Consider the following 24,426-nt stretch of genomic DNA (forward strand, 5'->3'; position numbering starts at 1 on the left):
TAGCCTTGTAGATTTTTAATATAGAGTTGTACACTTTCTAGTACTTTTCCTGCCCTTTCTCATAATAAGCTAACCCTTTTCTAACATATTCTTGAAGTTCTGTTTAGTCTTATACTTAGAAGGAGAATTTCTGATAAGGACATTTTGTTTTCAACCTGAACTTAAGACATATAACAAGAAAACAGGGCAAAGAAGCCCCTGGACAAACTTCAAAGGGCTGACCCGAGGGTGGGTTGGTGGCGTAACTGATTTCCTGTTGGATGTACTGGCCAGATATACTAATTAATTAGCCTCACAAAAATTGTAGAAATCCTTGTTCACGTGTGCACAGAGCCGTATTTGTGCACCTGAAAGCTTTCCTTAAAGAGTTGCTTTTTATCCTACCACTTTAACACTGTTGCAAGGTTTTCTGCCTTTTGTTATTAGGCAGCACCTCCAGTTTAGAAAAGGGGAGACACCCCCAGCCCCCCAAACCCACCGAGCTCTCCCCATGGTTGCCACCCCATCACTACCATGCTCCAGGAGCTAGAGATGCTGGGAGCATCAGCAATTCTGGATTTCCCATCCCACAGGGAAACAACCCAAGGTTGCAACGACCCTCAGGTTAGATTTGGAAAGACTGTCCTTATAGAACCATCTTTGGCCAAAATTCTGCTCACACATCTCAGCACAAAGGGCACAGCCTGGCAATGATGCACTCAGGGATGCTCTGCACATGCCTGAGCTCCCCAGAGGGCCACAGTCCAGAAGCAGAAAACCCTCCTGCTGCAAAGCCTCCCCATCCACAGACATTAACTCGATTGTGCATTCCCACCACGTCACTGTTTCAGGGCACGGAGCACACAGCACACGTACACACGTGGTGCAGCCAGATAAACAGCATTTAATGGTTGTCTTCTGTGGATTTTATACTTCTTTGCACCTGAGGGTCTCAAAATATTTGGTAAAGCATTCACCAAGCTGATCAAATCCACAAGAAACCTGGGAGGGGACAAAACATAAACCCAAGCTATTGATAAATTGTTGTGGGTTTGTTTTGTTTTTTATTCTAAATCCTGTAAAATTTGTGGTAAAAAAAAGACACTAGAAAAATCTTGGTAGATATTAGTATTTCTAATTTTTAAGGTTAGATCAGATCCATAGTATATAGAATAGAAGCCTGACCAGATATTAGAAGGTGTTTTCTTTTCTCTCCTTGAATTTTCCTTTACTTAATTGACTAAATTTACTTAATTGACTTCTGTTTTTTACCCTTGTCTCCTAAGCGAGTAAAGCTCATTCATCCATGCTCAGCACATGAATATGAATTGTAGAATCTTTTAGGCTGGAAAAGACCTCCAAGATGATTGAGCCCAACTACAAACCCAGCACTGCCAGGTCCACTACCAGTATCTGTGTGTGTGTGTGTGTCCAATTCCAGCTGAAGGAGAATCTTGATTCAATGTTTGCCTCTTGTTAGAGATCAATAAATCCAGCTGTGGGCACAAAACCACAGGGATCCACATTTCATTAATGCTGCTGCTCACTGAGCAACTTGATAAAATTGAAGGAAGAACAGGTCAGTGTCTGACCCTTGGGTTTTATTGTGTACCCAAATCTCAGTATCCACAGGACTCTCTGTATTTAACCTACCCTATATTTTATCAGGAGCCATGTGATTTTATTCAACCAAGACACAATTAATTCTTCCATATTTCTACAGTTACAGACCATAACTCCAGGCAGATTTAATTCTACATGAGCCAGTCCATACCCAGCTGTAAAAATCCAAACTATGTACTGGATGACAGGACACTTTGAGAGAACCTCTCTTTTTTTGACCATAATTTTATAAAATCATCTCATCATCACTAACTACTCATTGAAAGTCCATTTCTTCAGTTCCCTTCCCTGAGGATGGATTCACAGCCACCCCTGGACTAAATCCACCTGCATGTCTGACTTCTGTATTTCTGCAATTCAAATTCACAATTTCCTGGCTAATAAAGATCATCACAGTTGTGTCTTTGGTTATGATTTCCATGATTCTATGGCAAATTCCACTCTGTCCAATTTCCAGTTGTCTGCCTGAACCAGGTGTAAGAGACAAGGGCTAGAAAAAACCTCATTTTATCTCCATCTCCAGTTGCCACAGGGCAGCCAAGGATGGAGGTGTTCAGACTCCCTTCATAGGAGACGCAGCTTCTCCTTCCCTGCTCCAGTCTTCAACAGATGAAAGGGGTGTTTTGTGCCTTCTTCAGAAGAAAAAGAAAAGGAGCCAACAAAAGGTCTGGAAATGGCAGGGTGATGGGCATGGCAAGGACACCAGCACTGGGATCTCTACAGCCATAGTCCTGTCAGATCCAACAGACAAGAGCTGTATTCTGCAAGCAAGTCTCTTGAGAGAATATGTTATATTGGAGGTATTCTCAATAACAAGTGTTTCTTAAGAGAGTTTAGTTACTCATAACTGGATATTACTGACTCCAGCCACTACACCAACACCAGAACACATGAATTTACTTTAATTATGTCACAACTTCACGGAAAGATCACAACAGGGGTTGCCAAGGATAGCCAAAGTTAAGAATGGCAGGGCATAAATACAGCTGATGTTCTGCTGTAAGGGGCTGGAAACTAAAACTTGTGCAGTGTCCATGCTGTGGCCCAGAAAGGGAAATCTTCTCTCTCCTTGTACAGCAACTCTCAATCTCACAAGTATTTTACTACAGAGGCTGGCGACTTCCCCACTGGTCCACAAGACACTGGTCACTGCTGAAAGCAGGACAGTGACTCTGAGAGATGCTGGCCTGATCCAATATATGGTGGAACTCCAGGAAACTGGGATCCAGATGACCATGGTGTGGTATCTCGTACTGAAAACATTTCTATGCAGCTGATTTCAAAACTCACACAATGATTGTCCTAAAATCTCCGATGATGTGTTCATCCTTCTTAGATTTCTCTGACACACTGAAAGTGCACTTCGCATTTCCTTACAGATAAAAGGTCAATTTTTATTATTTCTAAGCTTGTCTTGGTGTCATTGCCTCCATCAACCATCTTCTCCAGCCATTCCCCTTTCTGATGTACTGTAGAGAGCCCAAATCACAACTCTGTAGGTTGTGTATGCTCCTTGAGTAGATGCCTCCAAGCACCAGAGTCTGTCTGTAAGGAAAGCAGGGTCTGCCAGCAGACTCGTCTGTCTCAGAGTTGCCAGATTCCTCTGAGGGAGGCAGTGGGCCTTTTATTAGCTAATATAACTCTCTTATTTACAAGGTTCAATGCTGATGGCAAGGAAACGGGGTATTAGAGGCATACAGTCAGCAAAACTTCAGGTTGGAAAACACAATTGAGGAAAATAATTTTTTAAAAGCCACTGCATTTGCTGTTTCCATGCTTCTATTTTGTAAAAAGGCTCTTTTGTGTGAAAGCAGCCTATGCTGTAGAGCAGCAAGCCTTTAATCTTACTCTACCTTGCAGTAGCTAGCACTCAACACAGTGCTGAGCCTTGTGCTTGCTATTAAAATAAAATAAAAAGACCACAGTGTGCGAGCAATTTTTTTAACTAACGAAATGCCCAAAGCAGTGTAAAATTCATGTTATGTAATGACAGGAGAGCAAGAACAGCTAAGTCATTCCAGAAGATATGCTTAACCAAGTGAGAAACATTGTCTCTAATCATCTTTTCTCAAGAATGCTTGGGTACCACTTGCAACCAAAGTTGTTTAAATCACCATTTCTGAGAATTCCATCTCTTCTCAAGGAAACAGGCAACTGACCTTTTTTAGAAAGGTCACCACTGAAAAGATGCTGTAAAGAAAATAAAGTAGTAGCAGAACACAACAATAATGATTATAATAACAAAAAGAAGCAGTGTTTCCCTCTATGAACAAATTCCTACCTCTAACAACTTTACACAGAGCTGTCCTTCAGAACTACCACCCTTCCACTGCAGAGCAAAGGCAGCCCAGACCTCACAGGGGCTGTGAAAAATCTGGAAATTGCCTTTTTTTGCTAATATAAAAGCCCCAAACCACTTCAACTGCTGTCAGCCGATTCTCCTCATAACTACACAGGGTCAGCATATTGCTGCAGACTTGTTCAGAGCATCTTGGAAAACTGGTGGTGCTCCTCTGTGTGTGTATTCAGGAGGGGTGTCCAAAAACAGTTCTCTTTTTTAATTTTCTTAGCTTTCCTGAGCAGGTCTTGGCCCTGACAGTGCCCAGTGTTGTCTGTGGTGACTCCAACCACATGCTCAAGATGTGCTGCATCCCCATGGAGTACAGAGGAAGATCCTAAGCCCTTTTGGAGGGCACAGCCCTCTAAAATCTGCCTCAACAGGCACCAACATCCCTCCAGCTCTGGGGTCGGCTGCAGACGAACCTCTGCTCTTGAAGCAGCAACCTCCAACAGCACTTTGAACTCCAGTCTGTAAAACCACAGTGCTGTTTTCTAACAAAGCTATACTTTCCCCAGTGTCTTTAAAGCATGCAAAACATCAGTGCCATCCAATTTACCCAGTACATTAAGTGTTGCTTGCCTGAAAAAAAAAAATCTCCACGGACCAACTCTTTACGTCACCTTTCTGTGCCAGTGTTGTCTTTATTTAAAACTAATATTATGAAGATGCAACGAGGACTAAACCCAGAGCAAGGTGACTATGCTGAAATGATCCATTTCCTGCCCCAAAAACATGCTCCTCAAATAAAACAGAAGACGAATAATCCAGCACTGGCTGAAATATTAAATCCACATGTAAGTCGCTCAGCTGGGAACACAGCAGCTTTCAGCAATTTAGCAAGCGAGCTCAAGAAGAAAAATTAGGAGTCTGCCTGAAATTTACCTCCTGAAAACTTAGAAAATTAACTGTAATCATTTGGAATGTGGAAGCCCACAAACAGCCCCAGCCTTTACCGTGGCACATCGCTGACCCGAGGAAGAGCTCTGAGGCAATAAGGACATGAGAGCATCTCTATGAATTACCTGAAAAATGACATTTCGTACAATTCTGATCACAGTTTCTCCCCCACACATCCATTTATCCTAGAATTAAACTAACCCTCACCTATCCTGGTTATCATCCAAATGCCACTGCTGAATCTGCTCTCTATTAAAATTATGCAGAACACAACATAGATGTACTGAGACTAAATTTAAACTGGAGCATGTTGCAGCTCTCACTCAAGGCACACAGGCACCCTCAGGGAGCAACGAGAATCCAGACTTCCAGCTTTACACAAATGAGAGCGCTGGCTTCACATTCCCAGAGGAGAAGATTGTGGTAATTGTGGTAACAGGAGCTGTTCAGACACAGGGCTCCTCTTGCAAACACTGAGCCCACAGCAAGTCCCGGCTGCAGTTCCACAGAGCCTGGCTGCTTCTCAAAAAGAAACATGTTTGGGCAGAAAATCGGCTGCATCTCCTGTGCTCTCCTCTCTGTGCCAGTGGCTGAAGCAAAGCTTTCAACAGGACTGGTCCCAGAACCCCTCCCGGGTGTGGAGTCAGTCCCTGGCCACTTGGGATACCCGGGGCTTAGCATTTGCAATAGCCAGTCCCCTGAGTGTGCTGATTAAACAAGTATTGTCCTGGTTTTTTATCTGAAAAGCAGATTATTAGAGTACCAACTCCAAAATCTTCTATTATTTAATGTTATCGAATCAGAAAATCCTATTTCCTTCAGCTATCCAAGAGAATAACTTAAAATCCCAGTTCACCACCAGACAGCACCCTGTAAAACAGGCTAATTAAATGTATTTCCACTTCCTGACATTATTCTTTGGCTGTATATTCCTTCCAACTGCAATAAAAAAATCAGAATGTTTCCTCAAAAAAAAAAAAATCAATTTAATTTTTTTCCTTCTCTCAGGTTTCAACATTAACCTGGGAATGCAGCAACTCTTGCAGTGACCTCTTGTGGCAAGTGCTCAGCAGCACTCAAGCTTCCCCCCAAAGGAAAGGCTACCTCTCCCATCACCCCACCCACCATAGAACGAAATAAACAAAAAGAGAATGAGAATAGGAGAGAAAAGAGAAGAGAAGAGAAGAGAAGAGAAGAGAAGAGAAGAGAAGAGAAGAGAAGAGAAGAGAAGAGAAGAGAAGAGAAGAGAAGAGAAGAGAAGAGAAGAGAAGAGAAGAGAAGAGAAGAGAAGAGAAGAGAAGCAGACCCACAATTAGAAATGAGACCACAAAGCAGCTGATCATATCTCACGTAAATCCAGATTTTCCTTTAGCTAACAATATGGCATTCTTTAAGTTTCTAAATTAATAAAATGGCACAGAGCTTCCATAACTATTTTTTTTAAGTAAAAATAAACATTTCAGACCATGCAGAACTCCCCCAGTTTCAGCAGCAGTCTGATATGCTTAATCCATCTGCACTCAGCGAGCCCACTTGAAAAGGAAGGAAAACAGGGTGTCTGCAACTGAAAACTCCTCACATATGTCATCTAGTAATGCTTGTCAGTGTAAAAATCCACTTTGCATTGATTTACATGTCAGCAAGCGCCCAGCAGTCACAGAAACTGCAGAAGGAACCCTGTGCCTTCGAATGCCAAAGAAAGCCCTAATGACATCAGCTCCTTGGTCATCCCTTTGATAACTTCTGAGCTGAACAGGAGGATGGAAACTTTCACCGCACAGTGCATCCTGCTTTTATGCAGGGATTTAGGGAACTGCTGAGCTCTACATTTTCCTTGGAGGATCCCCAGTGACAGACATCCAGTAAACTTGAAGTACGTCGCTTTAAAGAACTTTCTCTCTGCAGCATGTGTGATTTAATTGGTGCCAGATGAAAATGCAGCTCATTTTAATATAGGGGAGAGAAGCCCACATGTATCACGTCCCACATCCCCGCCTGTAAGACAGGAACCCTACACAAGCTAGTAAGAAGAAGAGCCAAGAAACATTTATTTTATCTGTAATACCAGCAGAATAAAAATTAAAAAGGTGTCTTACTGCTACACATGTGACACTTGTTTTCCCTCCCTTTCCAGGTAACCTGCCTTGACAGCAGTCACGTGTGAACAGCGCTGATCCTTTCACCCATCAGTCACAGGGACCCAGAAGGGCAGAAAGGTCTGTGTGAAGGACCTGCTTTTCAGGAACATGGCATAAAGGGAATTGAATGCTAGCTTCATTAAAACTCACGCTGAAATTCCCATGTAAGCCTTACAGAGCTATGATTTCCTTCCAGTGCCAAAATGCACTTGTGAAAGACCCGCTTTCACGAGGAAGCTTCTAAGAGTTATTGCAACAGAAACAATATCCAATAGTGATGACTCTTATCATGTAAGATTATATACAGTTTTTCACAAAATTCATCCCCTCTTCCAAACTGTTAGCAGTCTTTATTGCAGATTGCTGCCGAGTCCCAAAGTTACCCTTTCCACAAATTCATGCTCTTACCATAAAAGCAAATTATGCCATTAACATGTATTTAATTTTTCTGCTGATACAATCTGTGAAGGCAAGACCGATGTGCATGGCTCAACTCACTGGATGACTCTGCCCATGGGACAGGTCAATGAATCCCTGCACTTCCACAGTGCTGAGCACAGGTCAGTATCAGTAGGAGCTCTGAATGCACTGAAGAAGCAGACAATAATGTCAGTAATAGTGGGCACAGACTGCTCAGAACATCTTGGGAGAGAACACTGCCCTTAGGATCATCCTTATTAAACATCCCAAATACTAATGGCAGTAAAAGGCAGTCACCTTAATGTGATTTAGCTCAGTGCTCTCACAAAACACCTCTTCTTTCAGCTCAGCAAAACACCTGGTGCTCGTAAGATCTAGGGCACAGCCAAGGCTGTAGCAAGATCACATCAAATCTTTGTGAGCCTCAGATAAGCCTCAGTGTATTTTCACTGTGCTTTAAAAGAAGGAAAAAAAAAAAAAAAGATTGCAGAGAGTGCACTGAGATTACCCTGAAGACAGGTCTGGGTGTCCTCAGGGCTTGTCCCTTTCACCAACCACAGCAGCCCTAAAGACAGACCCCGCTGCTCCCCACGGGCTTTGGCTCTCCTTAAGTGGAGCTCAGCTGCGGTGTGGGCAAAGAACCTGCAAAGCAGAGGCTGCCATGCACCACCCCATGCTTTGGGAAGCACCTGCAACCTGTGATGCTGCCCAATAAAACACTTCACAAGCTCCAAGATGTAATATTGTCTCCAAAAGAGACTTTCCCAGGGCAAGGAGACACCGTGGCACCTCTCCATCACTTTGACAGCTGCTCCGTCCTTCCCAAACACACTGGCTGGGAGAAGGGCATCCAGCAGGGCAGCCCTGCTCTCCCACTCTCCAACACAGAGGGCAAAGAGCCACAGTCACCCCTTTCACAGCCACCCCGTTCCTTTCTGCTCAGTTCCTTGGTGCTTTGCTCATGGCTGCACACTGTGAGCGCTTCTCCCACAACTTTAACCTGATAAGCAGCCAAAGCTGAGGTAAAAAGGAAGGGTTCACAACATTCCTAAAGATAAAGTGCCCAAATAATGCTGAAAATTCAATATATGATTGCTTTTAACACCAGGTCAGACACCACACCAAGCCTGCACACCGTGTTCCCACTACACCTGCTCCCAGTTCTGACTTTCCACATTGTAAAATTATTACAATTTTGTCTGTAAATTTTGTTATTAGGATCCATCTCTGGTAACTCTGAGTAATTTGTCTCCATCTACACTTCATTTTGAAGCCATTGCTTCCATTTCACCTGAAGAAGAGTCTATCTGCTGAAATACCTGCCTAATTTTTTCCAGCAGTACCCATAGAAGTAATTCTAAACCTAATAGAAGTTATTACCTGTATCTACAAACCTTCTCTTGGTTGTTCAGAAAAGATTTATGATCAAGAAGTGCAATGGGATTGCAAAAACGTGACAAATCTCAAAGGAGAATGTTCCTGAACCAGGAACAGTGACAGAAAGGCTTTTGGGGTGGGGGGACATGCTGAAGATGTATTTTAAAAAAACAATCATCAATCTTTCCTTCATCCCATTCCTCTAATTGTCAATGAAAAATCCTTTGGAACCTGGTGAATTCAAGTGTAAAAACAAGCCCAGCAGACAGTCAGCAGACCAAATCCTTGTCTTCTACCAAGCACTGGCAGGAGATACTTGAACCAGATTTGCTCCACTGTATACTATTAAGTTTGGATTAAACAGTGCTGAATCCAATGAAAATTACTATTTCTATAAAGGACAAATAAGGCTATGTCCTGGATGACAAAAATAAGAATTAAATCGTGTTTCAGCTCACAACACTGACAACTTACATGAGTTAAATACAAATTCCCAATCTACTTTCTTCGTTGTGTCCAACAGGGAAAATTTGCCTCTCTAGATAACATCAAGCTTAGACATCATCAGCGGCACAGAAAAAGCAAAATGAATTGCCAGATCAGCATGATTTATGCTCCTAAATCAGACCAGGTTAAAAACTGGAGGGGATACGTGCTTTTAAAGTATAATGTTCGAAAGCCTTCTGAACTTTTCCAATTTTTGATAGCTCAAAGCTTTACTGAGCTTTCATCAGGGAGGATGTGTGATTTAATTAGAGCACAATACAAAACCATGGCATTCCCAAACCATGCTCCCAGCCCTGCCACCAACATGCTGCATGACCTAGGGAAATCAGCTGTGATGCCCCAAGTCCCCATTTACGCCACAATTTGAAGAACAGGTTGAGAAAGCCTCAGTATGTCCTCTTCCACAAGGAGCCATGAAGTGCAATTAAATTCCACCCAACACTTTGAAATTGTCAGAGGGAAAGTGCTGTATAAATGCCTATTAATTACTCCTGCATTTAATATTCTGGGAAATAAATACACTATTGTGGGAAACCAGCTCTTGGAGATTGTGCAGCTCCAGGGCTTGACAAGGAGTCAGCTGCCAGCCACAGAACTGACAGAGGCAACTGACCAGAGGGAGGAAGCCCCCAGAAATGGCTGATGGCTCAATACAAAGCTGGCATTTTAACATGCAACATTTTAAAACAAATTCCAACTCATCTCACTCCTGCTCAGGAGGAAAATCCATGAATCACCAATTCACTATCTGCTGTCAAAATCAACTCCAAGCCAGCACACCAGACCATACTGGTATGAATGTGGGGTACATCCAGCACTGTGCAATATGGAAAGGTGGAAAGGAACACTTTTCAGCATGATTTCACATGCCACTGGTGTCTTGATTAATACTAAATGTGGTACCTCATCACAATGCTCTGCTCTGCCCACCTTTCCCACTCCTGTCACCAGGTGTACACTGGCATAGCAGGGCTTCCCCAGGGCAGGGTCACCCTAAACTTGGGCTGACCAAGGAGTTACCTTTCAGCAAATCCAAAGCACATTTGTGCAAACACTCCTGTGTCACAGTGGTTAAGTGCCAGTGCAGAAACTACATTAAAAAATGCATGTAACTAGCACAGGACTTGCCTAAAGCAGCATCTACATCAGCACACCCAAAGAGACAGTGGGCTGCAAACATATCGTAACTTTAATGCAGCTGTGTAGAGCGCTCTTAATGAGTGCTTTGCGCTGGATGCAAGGGTGAAATTAACTCCTGCAGCAAGGAATAATTGGATACCACACAGTCCTGAACTAGCCCTGTAAATATTCACCTAACAGAGGAGCCGTAAATGACCAACTGCAGACAGTTCTTTTCCCATTTGCTCAGCCACAGCATTACCATCATCCAAACCACAGTCACTCCCTCACCGCTTTCCCGGTACCTTTGCCACAGACTTCAAAGTGTCACAGAATTGCAAAAAACTTTGAACCCCCCGAATGGAAATGACTGCAAGTCCTAATTATTACAAAACTAAAGAACAAGAAGAAGGGGGGGGAAAAATGACCCGATGAGCGGAGAGGATTACAATTTATTGTCTCATTTTAAAAAAAAGGGAAAAGGGTTCAAATTGGCAGCAGCGATAGCGATGTAAGAAGTGCGGGGAGACGGCAAGGACCGCGAGGGGATGCTCCGGAGGGGACGAGCGGATCCCGTTTCCTTGAAGGCACCGCTTTGGCACGGACCCACCAGCGTGGCAACGCCGGGGCGAGAAGCCGGAGGGACGGAGGGATGCATGGACGGGCGGATGGATGGATGGCTGGCTGGATGGATGGATGACGGGGGATCTCTCACCGCTGGAGCGCCGGACGATGTTCTCCAGGAAGGTGTTCTGCGGTGCCACCAGCCCTCTCTTGCCCCCCGGCATCCTGCAGCGCCGGGCTCGGGGGCCGGGGGTGCGCGGCGGCAGCGGCGGCGGCGGCGGCGGCGGGGGGGGGCCGGCGGCGGCGGCAGCGCCCGGTGCCCGTGAGTCGCGCAGGGGCGGCCGCGGCCGCTCATGGTAGTGGCGCCCCCGCGGCGGCTGCAGCGCGGTCTGGGGCCGCGCCGCGCTCCGCGCACCCAGCGCCGCGCCCGCCCCCCCTGCGCCTGCGCGCCCGCCCCGCCGGGCCGGGGGACGCCCGGGGATGGGGGGGGGACAGCGGCGGCGGGAGGGGATGGGGAGGATGCGGCGGCTGGCGGCGGCACCGCGCCCCGCCGAGCGTGCCCCCCTCCGCTGGTCCCCGGAGAAGTTCTGCCCTGAGCGAAACTCGCCGAAAATCCCCAAAGGCGCTGGTTTGGCACCTATACATTGTTTTGTTTGTGGTTGTTCTTTGGGGTTTGTTCTTTTCCCAGCGGTTGGGGTTGAGGGAAAACACTCGGGAATGCTTGTGTGGCACACTGGAAGGCGGCCGCATTTGGCCCGCAAAAGATAAACGCAAAGTGCGAAGTAACGTGTAAAATGCCATCAGCCTTGCCTGAAGCCATCAAGACATTTTTTTGGAGGATTCCCCCCTCTCTCCGTGCGAGGCAACAGGAGGCGAATTTGTGGCTGGAGACCTTTCTCGCACGGTATTCAGGGACCCGGCTCTGCCGCGCCGGAGCCCCAGAGGCGCAGGTGAGTCAGTGCCGTGAGACGCCACACCACACCCGAGTTTCTGGGTAAGCTCTGCCCTATTCCTGACCCAGCCGCCGTCCTCCCTCCAGCCGTTTCTTCATTAGGACAGTACATTTGAAGTTATGGACAGTAAAATCTTGGAAGGAATTCCTCCATCCATTGCTTCGGCCTCTGCTAATTTTGCATGCTGCTGCAGACAGGAAAGGATCGTAGAAGGGACTAAGAGATGGAATATCAGTGTTCATCCAGAGCCGGAGCGGGCTCTGCAAAGCACATCCCGGTGTGCCGCACACTCCTGCCCTGGTTGGCACAAGCAGCAATGCTTCTCCCAGAGGACATCATTCCACTGTGGAAAAATCAATGTATTTATTTTTTCATCCTACTTACAGCACCTGCTCATTCCTGTGCTTAAGTCTTGGTCCAGCAAGTCACACTGAGGTCACCTACACTCCACTGCTTAAAGTTTGAAATCTTTATCACACCAGGAGCTGTTGCTGGAGCAGCTCTTTCCTAGGTGCCAGTACTGCTGTCCCTGAAAAAATGTCTGGTTTTCCTTTCATTTAAACAAACGCAAATCAGGAGCAGCTCAATTACAATCAGCTTGGGAATGCTGATAGAAGTCACGTTTGGAAGGTGAACCACACCCATTTGTCAAGCATTCATTGTTTCCCCCCCCCCCCCCCCCCCCCCCCAGGTCTGGCATCTTCAGGGCTTTCCTTAGAGTGGTGAGGTTTAAAAGATGCTCCTGCTGAGCGCTGCTCCAAGCTCCAGGGAAACCTTACTCCCGGTAATTGGAGGGTGGAGGGTAACACCTTTGTTTCAAGTGAGCTGTAGCTCACCTAAACCAGCTGTGCACAGGCAAATACTGTGTGACTGATCTGTCTGGACAGTGTTGCCAGGACTTCTGCTCCCCACTTCCCTCCATCCCAACCAATCTGAATTTTTCTACTCATTTCCCAACCTTGTTTTGAAACCTAGACTTGCTACTTGCCCTCCCACGCCCCTTTTCATTAACTTTTCATCAAACCCCTTCTTGTTCACCTTTTCCACTACTCTCTGTTCTGGTGTGGCAGCCATGCCCAAGAGTCACTCCATCCTCCCTGCTCCATCTACTCAACTTAAGATCCCTCTGTTAACTTCTGTTGCTGTATTTCCAGTGGCACTAATTAAACAATAGGTTATGGAGAGGGACAAGCTCCAAAAACATATCTTTAAATGTCACAGACGTCAGGTAGAAATGGCAGGACATGTGGTGGGATGCTTCTTTATCAAGGTTGCAAAAAACTCCAGAGGACACCTTTTTCTTTTCCTAGAATGCTGGATGAGGCTAAAGATAACCTTGAAAAGAAGAGTCTGACAAAGAAAGCAAACTGGGAACTGCAAAGAGACTCATGTCTTCTTTTGGGAATCTTCGAATTGTGCTTGGAAACAGCATTGAGCCACCCCGCAGGAAACTGTCAGAAAGGTTTGAGGTCAGTGTAAGTAGGAAAAAGGCAACTAGGCAGCTTCTTTCTACATCAGAAATACCCCAGGCTCAACCAGCTGTTTTTAAATGTGGCAGAAAATCCACTGTGATTCAAAATGCCTTTTTTTTTTTTTTTGTCTCAGAATAGGTAAGTAAAAACAGTTTCAATTTTAAGGAATTAATTAATTGTTAAAACATTAAAAAGCAAAAAAAAGTCTAAGCTAAATGTAACAACATGCCTGATGGATGATCAGAAGATTCCTAGTTCTTCTTTCCTCCTGTCTTGCAAATTGTATTTCTTTAAGGGAAGAAACTAGCTTTCCTTTCCTGAAAGGAAAAAAGTAAAAAGGGAATGAGCACATTGCTATACTAACGTAATCACAATTCCTTCCTCTTCTGCTTCACCATTTCTTTTCTACTGAAATTTGAAGCACCTGCTCAGGGTGATTCACCTCTTTTCTGGTATTTCTGCAAAAGGTACAATACCCCAAATCCAGCTGGCAGTGGGCAAGCGCCAAACTCCCACAGCAAGTGGAGACAGCACACACTATGAAGTTCAGCTGCATGTAGTGAAGAGCTGACCCTTGGAATCTAAACCTACAGGAGAGGGTTATTTTACTTCAGGGACTATTAAACATTTCAGAACTGGTTCTGATTCACAGCACAGAGCTTTAAATGTATCTTCCGTGATTTATGAATTGAAGAATCATCACTCCCAGGGCTCCTAGAAGAGGAGGGAGACATAGACCAGCATAAACAGGTCAGGCACTGATCCAATCCAGTAGCCTGAGTCATTGGAATATCCAAGCTGCTGAACAGATTCACATTTCCTTTGCTTTCAGTGCTGTGTGTAACAAGGTGAGTCAGGTTCCCTGGGACCACCCTGGGCACCCAACAAGACTCACCCGCATAGGTCTAAAAATACAGTAAGCAGAACTGAGTCATGGGATACCCTTGGCAAGGCTCAGAGCTATTTTCTACCCCAGGTGCACACAGAAGACTTCCCATTCTAAAAACCATCACCAAGATGACCACAAGCTTTGGTTATAAACAATGTGATTTGTACATACAAACTCCAAATTAGCAATGTTTGATTTCCAATGACCTACAGGTATTGCTGTAACAACAGCTCAAGTAGGAAACAGACGCCAGAGACATTTGAAGGATGTTAAATGGTGGAAAAACAGGTAGAGTTTTCCCCTTAGAGTCCAAAGAATCTGCACCAAAGAACGTGACAGAAGAGGCTTTTCTGCTACGAGGCATGAGACCCTTAATAAATCTTTCTCCATGAGTGAAGTACACCTGTTGTCAAAAACTGCAGTGGGACAGCAGGGGAGCTCATACTGCAACTTTCTTCTCCTCAGCAGGGAGGACTATAAGGTCAATTTTTAGTTTTACTGGCTCCAAAAACGCTACCCCAGAACTGTGGGGGGCGTTTGTCGGAAGTCTGCAGGAAGCAAAGCAGCCTCTTGGAGCCCACCATCCTGCTCACCATAAAGGTAGAATCTGAGTTTGAAAGTTGCTGAGGGGATGGCATCAGATCTGCATTTCTGCATCACCTTCAGACAGTAGCCTTCAGAAAGCAGGAAATACCTCTGCAGCAGCTGATAATACCAGAAAAAATACTTCAGTGGCAAAAAATAGGTGGGGGGAGGGAATAAATTGCCATTTCTTTCCTAAAAATAAAAAATTGCAGTTTCTTTCCTTCCCTGTTTTGGGGGGTTTTGCTTCTTACCCCATTACAAATTTGAAAAAGCACTTTGGCAGAGAGGAAATCAATAAAGACTTGACAAAAGTTGCTGCTTTTGTTAAAAAAATTGATGGAAAGTATTGATGAAACCTCAGACCCAAAGTACTCGCTGGATTCTAATTTGGCACCGATGAGAATTCTTTATTCTCTGTTGTGTTGGGCAAGTTAAGTCTGGACAACTAGACCTGGAGGTTATGGATCTGCTGCCCCTTAGTTCCTCTGGCAGTACAAAGCAAAGGGATGCAGAACTTATGGGAGGCAACAGCATTCAGCTGAGTCAAATGCACAGGAATTAGGAAGAATTAAAGCTCACAGTGTATGGAGCACCTGGGATGCACTCAGGATGGCTCAATGCATGGATAATGGCTAAGCCTTTCCCTTTTACACTTCTCATTCAACATGGCCCTGTGCCACATTCCTGGGACCCCAGCCAACTTCTGCTCAAGTATGGCATGATTAATTTTTTTTGTCGTGGTGCTCATCCCTAATCTGCTGGTGCTTTGTAGGCACCACTGAGTATCTTCTGCATTTTACCTCATCGTACCGGGATCAGACCGGAAACTGGGGCACAGGGAGATTAAGGTCAAAATGGTCAGGGAAATCAGAGTGTCCAACTTGAGACATCCAGGATCCTTTAGCAGAGGAGTCACAGTTCAGCAGAAGTTTATGCATTCAGTATCTGGAGGCTTCAGTTACAGCTGTGAGAGCAAAGCACTTCTCCAGATCATAGCCTGGCCATTCCCCATGAGCTTATGAAAAATATAGGAAGAAGAGGCAGTGGGAGACACTAGGTTTGAATGACTTGCACAGCTTCATGGAAGATCCCTGTTTAACAGGAGGTTTAACAATAACAGCTGTTGCTTGCTTTTAACATGACACTTCTTATAGCCCTCACCTTGTTGTTTCATAGCTTTCATTTTCTCTAGCGAGCACACCAAAGATATTACAAGCCAAAGTTGCACACGAGTCAGAAGAAGTCAGTGGGAGAGGTTTATACGCACACATATATGAAATATTGTGGGGAGTGTGACTGAAGACTGTGTTGCAGTGCACAGATATAAGGGCAGAAGCAATCCAACCATTATATGGCCATTGCCTCCCTTCGGAGTGCTTAGAAACCCAATTTTTCTTTTCCACAGCCTTTTCTTAAGCCCGAATCAGACACTTGGGAAAAGGGCCTTTAAAACATTATCATTTTATTAATGTTGTTTTTCATATTCCTTCATCTGCAAGGTCTGTGCTTCAGTATCATGAGTCCAGCTGTGCAGTCACAGGGAGCCATTAAAGCTTCTGAAATGACCTAAAATAGCACCTTGAATTGAAGAGCATCAAAACTTTCCAAGTCCATTATCACAGCATCAGGCAGGTGCTGAAAGGTCCAAACCAAAACTCGTGTGTACTTTCTCCTTGGAAGAAGGGAAAACCCTCCTTTTCAAGGGTACAGAGCTCATCATTCTAACTCTGAAGGGAAATCATGACACACGCTGCAGCACATTTGTGGGTAGGGAAGCATACAGGGATAAAAGTGAAAGTTTTAATGTCTTTGAAACTTTCAGGAGAGAAGAAGTGGAAATCTCAAACTCCTACTTGGAAAGGAGAGGAGGAGAGTCCTCTGATTTAACCTAAAACCCCAGTGTGATCAGTACCACAGGATGGCAGCTTACAGATGCCCAGGAAGCAATGCTTGGGACAAGGGTAAATCAGTCAGATGTGAAGAGTAATTGTTTGTATTGGACTCGTGTCCTTCTCTTCTTGCTGTTGTTTTTGGGTTTGTTTTTTATTTTTAAAGGGGAAAATATTTTTACTCAGATCAGGTAATACCTAAAATAACAATCATGTGAAGATGGGATGAGAGGGCTTCAACATTATACTCTTCAGCTTATTTTTGCCAGTAGCTGAATCATCACAGAAAACATTCAGAATAGAAAACAATCCACTGGTTTATCTCAGAAGAAGCATTTTGCATTTAAAGTAGTGTCCATCTAAGAACGCATCACAGAAGCACATTCTGCTTCTCTTGGCCTGTTTGATTAATCCTAGATTTTTACCCCAACATCATCCTTGCAGGCATGCTCTGAGGAAATCCATGACAGAGGCAAGGACTGCATAGGGTCACAGGTCATTCCTGGGTACAGTTTGCAATACACTTAAAAAGCCCTGCTCTTGACTCCAGGGTTCCATATTTGGGGGAGTCCTTGGACTACTTGAACCAGCAATAAATCCTTGACACCAGAGGGGCAGGAAACTCAGAAATAAATGCTATCCTGGTAGCAGAAAGGGGTATTTTTTCAGGCAAGAGTGGATAATAGTCTTGATTAAGTCTGATAGAAGCCCCAAGCAGCATGATATCCCCCCTTGCACCCCAAAGGTTGCAATCCCAGCAGAGGGGAACTGGAGGAGCTTGAAAGGAACAGTGGCAAATAACCCCCACTCTTCTTCTGGAGCCATGGCCACTCACGGGAGATGAGACCAAGCACCCTGCTGGAGAATGGAGCTATTTTCTGCATCAGAGCTGGTTTTCAGGCTTCCTGCAGACTCCAAGACACAAACTGCTTCATAGGCTGTGATCTCACCACGTTTCTAAGCTTTTTGGGAGAATCCCAAGCAAAGAAACTTTTCTTTGCTGAAGAGGGGCAGGCTGAGAGTCTCTGGTCCTATGACTCAAGGATCTGGGGCTCTAGTTCTGATCACAGCTCTTTTTTTTGGATGGACATTTTTGTCCTTCTACAGGTGGTAGCACACACTCGTGGGAAGCAGACAGGAACACAGCACTGGCAGGAGCAGGGTCAGACCAGTCAGTCATCACTGGTGCCTGTGACAAAGTGAGACACTTCATTTTCCTTCCCAGAGGCGGTACAGGTTATTCCCACAGGTGACACCTTTTCTGGACCCTTCTCCACATAAGAACCATGCCAGTTTTGGAGTCTCTTCTGAAATCAGTAGGACCTACAGAAAAAACCTTCCCTGGAACTAAAAGTCCACCATGTTCACCACATTTTATGTTACAGGGATACCTCTGAGAGCCTGAGGACTAAGCCTCAAGTGTACTAGAAAACCACAAGACTTTCTGGCAGCTGAAGGATGGACATAAGTGGGTGACATTAACTTCTCCTGGAACTTGAAAACCCAAACACCAGAAAATGGCATTAAACACAACCTTTGCGTCTAATGCAGGCAATCTAAGTGTTTTATATGTTTGGGGGAAAATATTATAATAACAGTGATGCTGTTAAGAACAAGTTGTTGGGGGTTTTTTGCAATTTTAAACTTATTTATATACACTCATTATAAAAATTATCTTTGAGAACAAAATTACTTGCATCAGACCTTAGCTCAACTGCAATTTTTTTTTTTTTTTTTTTAGAAATTGTCATTAGAACTCAGCATGGGGCTAATTTTGAGTTTAAACATACTTGTTAGAACTTGTGCTACTGGAAAGCCAGAAAGTTTAGCTGTCCAGGTTTAGGATGAGTGCTGGCTGGCTGGCTGCTTTTTCATTTTGAGATTAATTCTGTGTGAGTTTTCATATTGATTTTCACAGGAGCAGAAAGAAGCCCTTAAATTGGTATGTTTATAATAGTGACTCCTCAGAGAAGTTTAAAAAACTTAGCATGGAATTGCCTCTTTTTAGTGCAGTTAATCTCAACCTATCACCTCACCAGCAATGTTTTCTCACATTAAGTTTTATTAGGATTTGCTGCTGGCTCTGCAGAAAAACACAACATAGAAGCAGAATCTGCTGACACACAGACCTTTCATAACAAGTGACACAGATGCTACTCCAGCACTTCTTTGGAAAGCAGTAACATCTTACATGACTAATTGATTAGCATGAAAAAGGTGTCCCTCATTTGCTGTTCTGTTGGACACACAGAGTAACACAACTCCTCACTAACACAAACTGGCCCAGCAGGTGCAATCCTGTTTAAAATGCTGTTCAGCCTGAGTTATGTGTTGAAGGACACTAAATTCTGCATCATGGGAAGGAAGGATGTGCCAGGGTATTGACCAAGCAACTTTCAAAAAAAACCAACCAATCTTTCTAGGTGATCCAGTTCCTTCCCTTGTGTTTACAAACATGCCAGGTAAGCAACGTAAGATAAAACACACTTTTCTGTTTACAGTGGGTCACCATCCTGAAGCCTACAGACCTTGTACAGCCTGCAGCACCTTTGGACTGTGGGAAAAGTCTTAGCTTGAGGTGTCCCTCTGAGTCAAGCCACTGATTAATTGGATCCAACCGCCCCCCAACAACTTCTTACTGGATAAAAATTAACCAAGCTCATCTTGCTTTGTTGGGTTTTTTGGTTTTTTTTAATGACAGGGGTTTGGAGGTCTCAGGGGAAAGGAGTTAGTGTGTGCCACTGAGCCATTAGAATCTCCCTTCTCTGACAGTGGGGGACCGAGAGTTTCTTGGAGTATCACAGGCAAAAACTCTGCAACTGCTGGAGGTTGATCATTACTTTATTTCAAAATTGTAACTGTTACTTTACTTTGGGAGCAGTTATTAGGTGGTGGAAAACCCATTTTACCCTAAGTCAGGCAATTAAATCAACTTCCTGAAACTTAGAGCATCTGAACATTTGGGACAATAATTTGACATTGTTTTATGAAAGCAGTTCTCAGCTGTATCGCCTAATTATTTGACACCGAATTCCTTAATCTATTTCCATGTTTCCAAATGCAGCTCAAGTTAACTACAGATTGTAGAAATCACCTAAAACAGTTTTCCAGCTGCTGGGCTGTGACAGGAGTGCAGAGCAGGCTACAGTTTTCCACTTCGTGTGTGAAGAGAAAAAAGTTGCTCCTACAGGCAGCGCTGTGAATACAAAATGTAAATATAAAAGGAATGTGTATATGAATAGTGCCATGTACAGGAGTATGAGTGGTTGTAGCCATAATAATTATCTCTGTAATAAATATTACTTTCTTTTCCAAAGACCACAATTTGGGCTTGTACTGCAGCTCCTCACTGAAGTCCTTTGCATTCAGTAATCAAATAATTCAGGGCAACGATTTCTCCATAATGAAGGGCAGCAGTTGGCTGTGCACTGCTGAATCTCATTTCCATCAGAAAGATATAATTACAGCCTTACATTAATTTCTGGTTAGAAAACTGGGAATTATCAACACAAACAAATTGATACCAGAAACACTCATTTTTTAAAGTGCTTTTTGAGCTGCAAATTATGCAAAAATCATTTGATCGTTAATTACATCAATCTCACTTATCTTTGTCTCAGAATAGACACAGGCTAGACCTAAAGAAAAGCAGACTTATACAGTTACTAAATCTTCTGGAAAAAAAACCCAACTGAATCCTGCATCTTTTACAGGGTATGAGATTCACATCCTGCTGTTTTCAATCAAACTACTCAGAGATTTTTCTCTGGTAGGAATAGAAATACACATTTAATAAGCATAAACCTAATGCCCCCTGTTGGTTATATACAGCTTAAACCCTCGCCTGTGCACATAGGGACTCCTCATCTCCTACTGCTGACTAAAGCATCCCACAGAACATTTAAGGTTTTACATGGGCACAGAGATTACGCTCCAGAATCACCTGAATTAATTTCTCTCCTCCCTCACAGGCACAGAGCCACATTCTGGTACATAAGATGCTTCTGTGCCTATAAAGCCAGCCCATACCACCAGAGTGCTCTGCAATATCCTGTCCTCAATCAATGCACACGGAAATTGCAGAATAATGGAATCATGGAATCATTGGGGTCAAAAAACACCTCTAGGATCACTGAGCCCAGCAATTAACCAGCACTACCAAGCCCACCACAAAACCATGTCCCCAAATGCCACATTTACACATCTTTTAAATCCCTCCAGGGATGGTGACTCTACCACTGCCCTGGGCAGCCTGTGCCATTGCTTTACATCCCTTCACTGAAGAAATTTTTCCTATTATCCAATCTAAACTTCCCCTGTCTTTCCTCGATGCCGTTTCCTCTTCTCCTGTCACTTGTTACCTGGGAGAAGAGACCAACCCCCACCTGGATACAGCCTCCTTTCAGGGAGTTGCAGAGAACAGCAAGGTCCCCCTGAGCCTCCTGTTCTCCAGACTGAACAACCAGCAGTCATACAGCCTGGGGCCTTCGTGTTACCTGTTAGAATAAGCCAAAATGTTAACTGTGGGTCAGATGTTTAAAACCAAACCTACTTGGGATTTTTAGCTTTTCCACAGCACATTCTGCTAGTTTCTGAGGAGACCTCCAAACTGAAACTAACAGCATCTCCAGCTAGGTGTGTATTCTGTAGCCAGTTTAACCTAAATTTGTAATTGCCCTTTATTGAGAAAAGCCATAAGAAAAATTGAACAAGAATATACAAAATTAAGTGAAGGGTTTTTTTACCAAAATTTCTTTGACTAATAGCACGTTTTCTATTGAGTGAATGTTGAGCACAGTGGTTCACCTGGCTCTGCACAGAAGATGTGGAGAGACTCCTGCTACCTGTAGTCTCAGGAGCAGTAAGAGCCAATATCTTCAGAGGCAGGAATCCCTTCTGTGAGTGACAGGAGGCTGCTTGTACCCCTCTCTGTACCTTTGCCTTTCAGCAAGGACCACTGCCAGCCACAGCTGAACACTCCCTGTGCCTCCTACCTGGCAGACACTTCCCCAGAGGAGATGCTGGACCAGTCCTCCATAGCTAGCTGAGCACCTTGTCCCTCAGAAAATCACCACTCAGTAGGGAATCATAGAACCATTTCAGCTGGAAAAAACCTTTAAGGTTGTGGAAGCAACAAATAGCTGAGACCTATGCAGCAGAGCAAAATGCAAAGATCATTCTCTTGTCCTGACCTAGAAAGAGCATCAGAATTGGAGGCACACAGTGGGAATTACCATCCTCTCACATTTTACTGCAAATGCCACCATTAAAGTTGTTACATTTGTGAGGATTCCTGTGCCATCCCTTCTTGTGTGAGCCTGTGATGTGACAGGCTCCGGGGGGTCATCAGAGAAAGGAAGCCCAGGGCTGGGTATCTGCAATGCCAGCCTCCTCCTAGGGCCATACAGATGGAGAAATTGCTCAGAGCCTAAGGGACTGTCAGTGTTACAGAATCACAGAACGGTTTGGGCTGGAAGGGGCATTAAAGATCACCTATTCCCAATCCCCTGCCATGGGCAGGGACACCTTCCACCAGGCCCAGTTGCTCCAAGCCCCATCCAGCATGGCCTTGGGCACCCTTGGCATGGGGCAGCCACAGCTTCTCTGGGCAACCTGTGCCAGGGCCTCAGCAGCCTCACAGTCCAGAAATTCTTCCTAACATCTAACCTAAGCCTGCCCTCTCTCAGTTTGAAACTATTGCCTCTTAAATCCCACTTCATTCCCTTACCTTAGCTCCAGGAGTAGCTACCTCTCCTTGGGGAACAGCCTCATTTCTGTCTTCAGATCAAAAGCATGCCAGTGGTATTAGGGTCAGGAGTGAGAGGGACAAACTGAATTCTCTGTGAAAAGACAGAACATTTATATGCAGGGGAACATGAGGAGATATTCTGTAACTGCTGGCCAAATGAACCTTATCTCCCTCAGCCGCAGGAGGCACAGCCAAAACCAGCACCTCTGCCTTGTCTTGCTTAAATCATCACAGCTATTTCTTGCTGCCTGCCTTAACCCTCCACGCCTGGCTTGCAGAGCTACCCCTTACCTGTGCTGGGCACAGCTTTTCTCAAGCCATTCTCTTCACTCCCTGCCAGGCTGTAAGTGGCACCCATCCACTGCAGGAGTGCTGAAATCTCCGGGGACCCAGGATGGGAGCCCATGAGCCCCCCAGGTGCCACCCAGCCCTTTGGTGCCCTGCAGAGTAACAACTGTCACCAGCAAAACCAGGCTTATTTCTCCAATGTGTATTATTTGTCCCAGGAGGAGGGTGGGTTGGTGCTAATTCAACCACCTGGGTCTCATCCTACCAAGATCAGGGAGGCAGCTGGTGCAGGTTCTGATATTGCACCTTGGGAGCCAAGATTTGGGGTGCCACCCCTCCAGTCACCTCAGTTGTCTCTGGATTTGGCCAAAGCCAAGTTTCATACCCAAAGTCTCCCAATTCCCCATCTCTGGAACAGCTGAGCTGAGCCAGAACTGTAAGTTATAAGACATCCAGGTTCCTTCATTGCAGCAGCACATGAGAAAGATGGCGTGGCTGAAATTACAGTATAAAACATGGGCAATGGAGAACCAAGCTGTAAGCATTCCTTTGAATCAAATCCAGCAAAGCCTGCAACAATTTTCCAATATCCAGTTGCTCCTTCAAAAAAAGCAAATGTAATTTCCTCTCTGCCCTTATTTGAAAACATCCTGCATTAGATGATTTTTGGGATATTCATTAATGAAATATAAACCCTATCAGTAGTTAGGCAACAAATTTCTGTTGCTGCTTTTGACATAAAAATATCTTTACTGAGCCACTCTTGAACCAGCATTATTTGAATGGAATTAAAATGTTATCCCTTTGATAGAGGTTTGGGGATATTTTTGTTCTTCCTGGCACTCTCCCCTCCTGTCTTTTTTTTGATAAATTCAAGAAATCTCATCAGTGATAGGAGAGAGGCAAGACACTGCAAAGAGTATCTGGATTTATGTGTTAAAGTGTTTTGTGTAATCCAGTCTGACTTTATTCCATGCTGGGGAACCTGATGCTTATCCTCACACGTAGTTCTTTGTGACCTCCAAGGCCATGAAGATAAGAAGAGCAAAGCTTTTAAAAAAATGCAGTGTCATATCTCTGAAAGATTCCTGTAAATCTGCCTTTGAGGCTGAAGGGAGGGAAGGAGAATCCAACTGAACAAAAGCTTTAAAAAACACATGTGATACTCTACAAATCTGTGTAACCACTCAATAAAACTGGAAGAAAAGGAGCAAAGAAACACCTGCAAAAGAGTGCAGAAAATGGCATGTGATGCAAGCAAAAGATGAAGAAACTCTTGCAGCCTTCAAGGACATCAAGTGAAATGCAAAATGCTCAAAGTTGGCTTGGCTCGCTCTCTGCTTGATTTGAATTTCAAGCTCTGGTGTACAAAAAGCTTTGTCTCCATGCAAGGTTTTGAGGTCCTGCAGGACTGCCTGCCTGGATGCTTTTGCTTTGCAGCTGTCTAAAGCTTCCCTTGTCATCACTGTTCCACATTAAAATATATATTCTCCATTGCAGGACTTAGCAAATAGATTTTCAGCTGTTCTATCCCCTTCTTCCCCCTTGCTCCATCAGATTGTTTTCTTCAGGCTCCAAGTATATGCAGATTTAATGGGGAGATCTTTCAAAAATAATGCTTTCCTTAGGGAAAACA

The 24,426-nt window shown here is 44.4% G+C and overlaps 1 protein-coding gene and 1 long non-coding RNA gene across 2 annotated transcripts in view; both read right to left on the reverse strand.

Annotated features, from left to right (window-relative positions):
* The window catches only part of KCNH5 (potassium voltage-gated channel subfamily H member 5), a 162,978-nt gene extending 151,747 nt beyond the window's left edge, over positions 1-11,231 (reverse strand). The window contains exon 1 of the mRNA XM_048307320.1: positions 11,117-11,231. Coding sequence (XP_048163277.1) covers positions 11,117-11,189 — 73 coding nt within the window. The 5' untranslated portion in view covers positions 11,190-11,231. The remainder of the gene's footprint in view (positions 1-11,116) is intronic.
* An 8,345-nt stretch (positions 11,232-19,576) lies between these two features.
* Positions 19,577-24,426, reverse strand: part of LOC125327608 — a 34,534-nt gene continuing 29,684 nt past the window's right edge. Inside the window, exons 2-3 of the long non-coding RNA XR_007204329.1 lie at positions 22,482-22,593; positions 19,577-19,949 (exon numbers count right to left, since the gene is read on the reverse strand). This is a non-coding gene — a long non-coding RNA (uncharacterized LOC125327608). The remainder of the gene's footprint in view (positions 19,950-22,481; positions 22,594-24,426) is intronic.

This window comes from Corvus hawaiiensis, chromosome 6 (assembly GCF_020740725.1).
Source record: "Corvus hawaiiensis isolate bCorHaw1 chromosome 6, bCorHaw1.pri.cur, whole genome shotgun sequence".
In the NCBI taxonomy this organism is placed as follows: Eukaryota; Metazoa; Chordata; class Aves; order Passeriformes; family Corvidae; genus Corvus; species Corvus hawaiiensis.